The following is a 9,935-nucleotide window of genomic DNA, read 5'->3' as shown; positions in this document are numbered from 1 at the left end:
GTATTCTTTGCCACCTTTGCTATATAATTATTAACACTTAATTATTGTAACCTATTTTAATAAAATTTGATGATTTATTCAATTATTATATTAATAATAAAAATAATCTATAGTAGAAACTAAAATACCTTATCTTCTTCATTCCGTTCCCTTTCTCTTTTACACCTACAGTTTGTGGATACGGTAGATAATACCATAACTCTCTCTAATGGAAAAAAGTAATTAAAAAAGATAATGCATCAAAGAAAAATAAATAAAACTCATACATTTTGAGTATACAAATGCTTTTTTGGATGGAGCATGAAAGAAAAAGAAATATAAAAAGAAATATACTTAAACAAGTCAGAGGAGAGAGACTAAAATAAGAAAAAAATAAATACAAAAAAAAATCCTGGTCATGGCACCAAATTGAACGTTATATAACACAACAATGTTCAATGCGGGTTATATAGGTTATTTAATCATAGAACTGATAACTGATTTTACAGTTGATTTTGCTAAACAGCAAGTCCGAATTGTAATATACACATGTGTGCAGTATTTACAGTCTCAAACATAGTCACTGATATTACTAGTACAGGGAAGGCTTTAACGTCAGTGTTAATCTGGTCGTATAGTAGCCCAAACTTAGAGCTATGTTGTCTTTCAACTTTCCTCGGGCCATGGTACACTCGCTTGGTCAGTCAGTATACTGGACATTAGTAGCAGTAGATAATACATCATCAGGAGCGACGTGCGACTGAAGCGTGGTACAGATGGTACGACTGTCACTGTACGTTCTCATTAGTGTTCACATAAGCGCGGTAAATGACAAGTGGAATGATCCATCACTCATTCAGCATCGGACGTACAGGTGTTATTCTGCCCTGTTTACACACGTCCAAATAATAAACAAAAACAAATAATTATACATAATAAACACATTAATAAATAGAGGACAATATAAGAACCTTCACCTTTTCAAGAATATAATTCATTAAGTTAATAAATTATCCAATAATTTAATGTTAAATGTTTTCATAACGTCAATTGTGTTATGACCTTTTTACGTTCTTTGCTATTGTCGGGAAGAGTTTCCGAATCTAGATACATGTATATGCCTCTTAAGTCAGGGCATTCTTTTTGAAGATTTCCTATGTCTTCGTGTTTTAAACTCAAGTCTGGTTCGATATTGTCAGGTTCCACAGTGGTGACCTGTGCACTACTTCCATAGTGGAACTCGACCTCTACTGTTGTGCCATGTTCAAATGCTTCAATGGCATGAGTGTCTATGACCGTGACCTTTTCATCCTGTTCTTGATAATTTCGCCTACTGAGAGCATCGGCAACAACATAACTTTTACCCTCTTTGTGAATTATCTTAAAATTGTACCCCTGCAGTTCAAGGGACCACCTGGCTAGTCTGCCTGTTGTGGATTTTTGCGACATTGAATATTTCAATGGTTTGTGGTCTGTGAAGACCAAAAATTCATTATTTGAAAGTTACGTTTTATATTCTCTTATACCCTCAATAACATCTGATGCTGACCAATTCCGTTCTGGTTTTGATAGTGATCTACCCCTATAAGCAATAACATGTTCCCTGTAACCCTTATCTTTTTGAGAAAGTACGTACCCAATTGCTGAATTGGATGCATTAGTGGTAAGGGTGAAAGGTTTATTCATATTTGGATAAGCAAGAATGGGTGCTGTCGTTAACTTTCGTTTTAAAGTTTCAAAGAAAATTTGACATGCCTCTGTCCGACATGCCTCTGTCCGAATGAAATCTTCATCTTTTCTTAACAATTTGTTTAAAGGCTCTACCAATGTTGAAAAACTTTTGATAAATAGCGTTTATATAATGATATCAATTCCCAATAAAATAATCTTTTACTTTTTGAGTAGATGAACAGGTGTCAAAAAAAATAAAATAAAGATGAATTGGAAAGTTACATTAATTTTGTCATGTCCGATCTGATACTTTGTGTTTATCTGTTCAAAGCTAAGTTTCATAAATTAAAATAAATCAATATATTTTCATCAAACTTCATATGCTGATAGATATTGATGAGTATTAAACTTCATCTAAATAACACAATAACGCTTCAATGCTGGATTTGACTGACATTTTCAATGGTATAACAGACCAAACAAACAGTTTTTGGTAAAACAATCCATTCCGAATATATAAATATACACCAAACTGTGTGTGGATGATGCATCTTAATACTTTAACTTTATGCTGGATATAACTTCTACATTTTCACATGAGTGACCAGGTTATGTTGTCAGTGTTGTTCTTTTCCTGTCGTATAGTCGAATTATTGTGACTGTCCTTTCTTTGATGCATCTATTGGACTCTACCAGACTTGCTTCGGATGCTGGATCTGACATACATTTTCCAGATGAGTGACCAGGTTAAAGTTTTTAAAGCATGTCCATTCCTAAGAAACTATATAACACAAAACTTGCATTGATGATGCATCTAAGTTTTTAATGGTATCAAATAAACAAACAGTTCGGATGCTAAAACAATGACCTATATTTTATTAATAATAATAAACTTTTTAAAAACTTACATGGATAACACAATATACACAACCAAACTTGTTTTCATTGCAGTCCTGCAAAGAGAGTAAAATAAGAAAATACATAAAATATACACTTGTGTGTAGAATTTTACAGAGGAACACTTTTACTTGTCACCAGCTGGATTTGAATATATTTTTTCACAAGTAACTAGCTTGAAAAACTTACATGAATGATGCAACAATTTTCATTACCAGACTCTCAATGTGCTTCAATTCTTTTCATTTCCAAGTAAGGTCTATAAAGGTCTACCTAAACCAAACTTTTTGGATGATGAATCTTTGGATCTACATACCAAAGTTTATTAACATTATATAAAATTAAAAGTGATTTTTGTTTAAGCAGCATTTAAGAAAATGTAGTAAAACATACCTTCTTTTTGCAAAATAATCGTTTTTATTCGCACATCCTCATCTTCTTCAATTACAACATGTAACTTTATGTTGTACACCTGAACCAAACTTGCATGGATGATGCATCTAGGGATGGACACTACCAGACTTGCTTCGGATGCTGGATCTGACCTATATTTTTATTCATTAACTATTCAGCAACCAAACTTATATGGATGATGTTATGATGGAAACAAACTGTATTTGCCTTTTTTATATATTTTCTTGTCTATTTTTTGCCTAACTAACTATCAAGTCATTAATTTTGAACCAATATTGCATAATAAAAATGCATCTATAGATGGACAAAATACCTTACTTGCTTCATGCTGGATCTGACCTATATTTTCATTCCCTAAGTATTTATAAGCCCTACCTGAACCAAACTTACATGGAAAAAAAGCATTAAAAAAAATCGATGGACACTACCAGACTTGCTTCTTTATGCTGGATCTGACTATATTTTCCAAACAAGCAATTCAGCTGCATCACTATTCTGGATATTCTGATCAAATTTTAATCAAAGTAATTTTCAAAGTTGCTTTACTGATATATCCTCGGCGGGGCATATATTTTGGACATATTTCTACTTTTATTTGGATGGACTTGAATGCCTTCCTTTGAAATAAATATAAAAAGAAATATACTTAAACAAGTCAGAGGAGAGAGAGAGAGAGAGTAAAATAAGAAAAACTAAATACAAAAAAATCTCATTACTTACCATCAAGTTCAAGATAGTGATAAACAGATAATACTCTTTGTTATTCATGATAGAACTGATTTTACGTTGATTTTGCTATAATTCTGTAGCGGAATACAGATTGCATACCTGCTGCGTATTTATATCATTTCTGGAAAAGATTTGTTCAAATAATATTTTTGCGACCTGTTTGCTTTCTTGATTTTGCATTTTGAGTTATAAATGCAGCTTTATGTTTCGTTTCCGGGTCCATGTGTAATTGCCAATACCCAGAATGCAGATCAAAGGTTGAGAAAATTTGAGATTCTGCCTCTGCTACGGTGTCAAAGACACATTCAAGTCTGGGTAAAGGAAATGACAAAGGTTTTGTGATTTTATTCAATTTGTGATAGTCTACACAGAATCTGTATTTACCATCTTTTTTCTTTACTAGAACCACCGGTAAATGATATTCGCTATTTGACTCTTCTAAAATATCATTTTCCAAAAGCTCTTGAACTTGCCTGTCAATTTCTTTCTATAAATGAGGAAATGAGGGGGTTGCCGATAAAAAGGCATGCGAGTGGGGGAGCATCATATGTTTCTATTTTGTGAGAAAATCTTCCAAATGTTTTACCCAATTCTGTTAAACCGAGTGCAAAAACGTTCCTGTAATTTTTTTTAAAAACATCTGCAATTCCGATTTTTGAGTATCATTTAATTCAGAATTTGTCAAATCAAAGGTGATAGGAGATTTATGTTTATTTTTTCGTTTTAACTCGACATTTGTTGCATTGATTTGAGTACTTTCAGAAGATTTAAATGGTATTATTTCATAAATGGAGACACATTCCACTGTGGCAACAATTGTATTATTACCAAGTGTTATTTCGTCCGCCGTTGGATTGCAAACCTTAAACATACCGCGTTGATTTTGAACACGCGCGATTGTTTTTGCTGCAAGTAAATGTTAAGTGGCAAGGTTTTCACAAGGTTTTGAATACACAATTTGATGCTGTTGTAATTTAGAAATTTTGACTGGGATGATCAATTCACGCTTTGGAGGAACAATAATTTTCTGAGCAGTTCTGGCAAAATGACCTTTTATTTCTATTGGAATAGAATTGTTTGAGTCAGCGATTTGAATTGTTTTAGATTTTAAATGCAGAGACACAGTATGCTTTTCCATGAAATCAACACCAATGATAACTGTTTGATTCAAGCCTTTTACCACATGAACTGGGTTCCAAAATATTTTGTGGTTAATTTCAAAAGGAAGAATGATTTTGCCAAGAATTGGAAGAGTATTAATGCTAACACCTTTAATGACATCATAGTCTGGCTTCAAAAGTTTATGGTCATTTAACTCTGTTGATTTAAAGAAAGAATGGCTGATGAGAGTGATTTGTGACCCCGTATCAACCAATGATTTAGTTTTACTAAGCCCAATCCCAATTTCAATCGTATTCCGAGATTGTTAAGCCACCGTTAAACCCAAGGTCACAGTCTTGTTACCTTTGTGCCCATCCTTGGAAAATCCAGGGATATTCGCGCACCCCTATTGTGGAATGTTAGCGCGCATTGCAGACCTACAAACACTTGCAAAATGATTTAATTTTTTGCATTTTAAACATTGTTTGCCAAACGCGCGGCATTGCTGTCGAGACTGGCATTTACCTCCACAACCTTGACATTTTACATTTGTAATACAATAATAATTTTGATTAAAATTTGGGCGAAAATTTCTTTGATTGTTCTGGTAAAATCGTTTCTGAAAAGGCTGAGTTTCAAAATTTGAAGTCTTGGGATTGGCAATTGCTGCTGCAGTAGCTTCCAGTTTTTCAGAAAATGTTGACATTAACCTGTCTTCTAATTGTTGGATGGAAGCTGCAAGCGAAACGTTTGCAGTTTCCGTGGATTTAATAGTCTGCTCCGCCACAAGAGCAAGTTTTCTAACCTTTTCTAATGTTTCTGGACTCTGAGGCATTACAATTTTCCTCAGGTCGGATTTCAACCCTTGAATAGTAATCCCAACAAGTAAGTGAATTGGGAGTTCGTATTCAGTGGTTAAACGCGTTACACGGGCCATGTAGTCATCGACCGTTTCTTCTTTATATTGTTTTAAGTTTAGTAGGTTGATATCAAAAGTTGATTTTTGTTTTTGAAATCTTTCAAAGAAAGCTGCTTACAAACTTTCCAAAAAGGATTTAACCGAGGCACTTAGTTCAAAGTACCATTGTCTGGGAATGTCTCCCAGATAAAACGGAAAAGCCGACAACGCCGCCGATTCAGACATATTAAAATATGACACCATGGCCATAAAGAGTGACCACCACTGGTTGGCCGGTTCAGCCTGATGGTATTGAGAAGGTTTATGACATTCGGAGCATGTCTATGCTCCTGTGGCGTCGCAGGATGAGACAATGTATATGCAGGAAGAGAAGATTGATTGATTGATTGTATATTGTTTTACGTCCCTCTCGAGAATTTTTCACTCATATGGAGACGTCACCGTATGCCGGTGAAGGGCTTCAAATTTTGACCTTTACTCGGCACTCAGAGCCATTGAGCAGTGAGGGATCTCTATTGTGCCAGCGCCTGACGCTGACACGGGGCTTCGGTTTTTAAGGTCAATGTTTCACTTCAAAGTGCCGAGCGCATGGCGAAGGAACAGTTGCTACCCATTTTAACGACTAGGTCGGTCGCGGCCGAGATGCGAACTCACGACCTCCCGATCACGAAGCGAGCGCTCAACCGACTGAGCTACCGTGAACGGTAGGAAGAGAAGACGATACATTGACAGTTGGAGAAGATGAAGCAATTAAAGAAGATGAAGTTATTGAAGAAGATGTAGTAATTGGATAATTATTTGTAATTGCCGGATGGTCCGGAGTCCTCTCTGGTGGGTGTGTAGACCGCGGTCCTGCCGATGAGGGATTTGTTAGGTTGCTAAGAATACGTCTGACCCTGCCAAGGGCCTCCAGATTGGGCGGACCTGTCGGTGTTACCCTATTAGAACTTGTTGGGGCCGATGCTCCTCCTGTAGGTTGCATTTCCTGAAAATTTGTTTGGCGTCCACTACGCAAATCCATTATCGGAATCGAGAAAAGAATTCTCCACCAGATTATTATAAGTAAAATTGGTTATGTTTTATTTTTTTGTGAGCTTGGCTCTCGCTTGGCTAGTGAGGGCTGGATATATATAACCTGACTTCAGCCTCTGTAAATGCTGGCCTTAAAAGAAGACAAGTTGTATAAAGGTTAAGATATTTTATTAACAAGAAACCGCAACTCAATATAATAAAAATCAAAATAATAATTTAACAAAACATTCTGAAAATAAAAACATTAATAAGTAACAATTATGAACATTTAAACTTTTTCTCTTTTGTACAAAATTCTGTTTCACAGTACTTTAACAAAGCAGTTTCAAGTAAACAAATTTTAGAATTACATAGATTTTAAAATAATGAATATACTTAGATAGATATTCATACAGTTAAAACATACGTACCTTAAAAGAAGAAAAGTTGTATAAAGGTTAAGATATTTTATTAACAAGAAACCGCAACTGAGGTTGTCAGGGCCCGCACGGCCGTTTTATATCCCAGAACCGGTTTCAATGGCATTTTCACAACTTGTCGACCTTTTTGGTACTTATGCGATGATAATTCATTCGGACCACACGCGACCATTGTTTTATGAGTAAATTGATTAAAATCTTATTTTCTGACATATCTAAGTCTTTATGCCTTGACCGGCTATATTCATTTGATACGAAATATCTTATATGTCCGAATGAATGAATGTGTTTATGGTTACCGTGCTTGATGTATGTGTTACAGTTTATAAACAAAAAGAATACATGTCCATGTTGACCCTCTTTACAATTGAATTAACTACTCTACAACCTAACTTTGCACTTAAACCACAAACACATACATGTAGTACAAAATAATGATAAAAATAGAAATAATCAGTAATATTTATGATCAAGGTAAATGAATAAAAATAATATGAAAAATGCTATATTATAAGTGTAAAAGAAATCTCATGTCATTCATTCATCTATAAAAAAAATACATAAAGTAATTAATAAATCAATTAAACATGATCGATGTTTAGATGTATATTGGTAGAAACGCATCAATGCAGTATTAAACTATCTAATTGACACAGCTTAACATACCGCAAAAGAAATAATAATGATCAAAACAAACATATTTACATTAGTTTTATTACTTATTTATTTCACAAAAGAAATTCGACATCACTTCAATGTATCTTTATCGTTGAATATAAGAAATCAAGAAAACAATAACTATAAAGGCGAAATTTTTAGAAACACCCCGTACTTTCCCTTTAGGAGCCTCAATTTCATTTCGCGGGTAAACAATAAAAATGGCGTGGGTTTGGATGTTTACATTTCTTGCAGTTCTCTTTTTGCATAACAAAATTGATGGTAATTAATGCTTCCAACAGTATGGATTGGTAAGCTGTGAGGTACACGAATACACGATCTGTAAAAGGAATGGTTTTTAGTTGAGAAGTTTACCTTGAGTCGAAACCAGGTCCCAAACTTACTAGTACAAAGTATAAGAATCGAAAAATCGCCAGAGATATCCTGTGCAGACTTTAAAGATTGGGTATTAGATCTGAACATCACAATCACCGTAAACAGGAACATATGTACAACTTTCTCGTTAAGTAATTATCTTTTTAAAAAAAAGAAAGAAAATAAAAACGAACGAAGAAAAGCGACATAACTCTTGACACCCCATCCCCGCATGATTTTTTTTTAATTATTATAATTATTACTATTAAGAAGCAAGTACATTTTTGTTCATGTTTATATTAATATTTTTTAATATTAAATATTATTATTAGAACGCAACTACTTTGTCTTGGTCCACCAAGAAAGCTTGTAAGAGACCCAATATCAGGAAAAACAGGACAACTGTGACAAGTTAACCACTTCGACTGGTGCAACTGAGAATGGGACAGAATATATTATGACCAGATCCACCACCATGATGTATTGAAACTAAAAAAATATGTGTAATTTTATTTTCTCTTAACAATAAAAAAACACCACTTTGAAAAAAAATGTTGTAAGGTCTACAGAAATTCTGTTCATAAACCTCAGCCTAATGCCAGTTACAATTAATCACGGCGGGTGTGACCGGTCGGCAGGGGATGCTCACTCCTCCATGGCACCTGATCCCACCTCTGATGTTTCGGAGGTCCGTGTTTGCTCTGCTCTTATTTTGTATATTTGTTTAATGGACGTTGAGATTGAGTACTGTTCCTTATTTCCATATCCTTCTCTAACCCTTTACTTTGAAATAAAGGAAAACACTGAGCTTAAATATTATTGAAATTTAATACTTTTTAAAAAAAAATTATTTAGATGTTATGGGCACGATAATCGGCATTCTCATTCTCGGCCTGACATTGGGTGCTTTTTTTACCGGCTTTGGTGTGTTTCTGTGTCTAGACAGAATTTGGAGGAGGGAAATGTGGATGAAGTGTTGTTGAAGAAGAGTGGGAAGACAACATACAAGATCAGTTGAAACCCTTGCATTAAGAAACCTCTCTACCACAAAATCCACTACTTCCTCAGAAGTGAAGTGCTTCCAGACACGACTCACCGTCACCATCATCACTCAGAATAAACGCATAAACAGGAAGTACTGTACATCTTTTTCTCAGGTAAAATTGAAATCAGCAACGCAAAGTTTAATCACATGTGCGTAAGGAAAAAAATCTTTTAGAACCTAATAAAGAATTTTTTTATTAACAAAACAAATATTTAGAATGATGTTATACCAGTAAATAATATATTTTTATAAATGTGAGGTTATCTATATTCATGGGTTAATATTTTATGTGGAATTTCAACTAATAGTTATTGTACCTATTTTTTTTTTACTGCTGTAATTTTCTTTTTAAAAAATGTTTAAGGAAAAAAAAATCATTACGCTATTGATAAATTTATAACCTCTTTTTTTTCTTCTTCAATATTTAGCTGTCTGATAATAAGAACATTTTTTTGTTTGTAAAATTGAAATTATTTACCAACAGAAAGTACACCACATGTACATATTGGTTTTTTTTTCGTTTCGTTTTTCGATTACATCTTGTCTCAATATTTGTGCAATTTTTTGGTTTAGAAATTATGGGATATATCTCTGAATTTTTTTTTCTGTGTGACTATTGGTTGTGACTCTCGGTAAAAAAATTATTTGTTTTGTTTATTTTTCGATAGTTACTAATGTTTTTTTTAGTGTTGGCAAC

The 9,935-nt window shown here is 33.9% G+C and overlaps 1 protein-coding gene across 1 annotated transcript; it reads left to right on the top strand.

Annotated features, from left to right (window-relative positions):
• The first annotated feature begins 8,039 nt into the window (after nucleotides 1-8,039).
• LOC134276375 (uncharacterized) lies at nucleotides 8,040-9,261 on the top strand. The gene is made up of 3 exons (XM_062758641.1): nucleotides 8,040-8,048; nucleotides 8,168-8,395; nucleotides 9,033-9,261. The coding sequence occupies exons 1-3, from the start codon at nucleotides 8,040-8,042 to the stop codon at nucleotides 9,174-9,176; spliced, it is 381 nt and encodes a 126-aa protein (XP_062614625.1). The 3' UTR covers nucleotides 9,177-9,261.
• The last annotated feature ends 674 nt before the right edge of the window (nucleotides 9,262-9,935 follow it).

Source organism: Saccostrea cucullata, unplaced genomic scaffold, assembly GCF_032062105.1.
Source record: "Saccostrea cucullata isolate Sc308-1 unplaced genomic scaffold, CSIRO_AGI_Scuc_v1 ctg2073, whole genome shotgun sequence".
NCBI lineage: Eukaryota > Metazoa > Mollusca > Bivalvia > Ostreida > Ostreidae > Saccostrea > Saccostrea cuccullata.
This window is presented reverse-complemented; position numbering and strand designations above follow the sequence as displayed.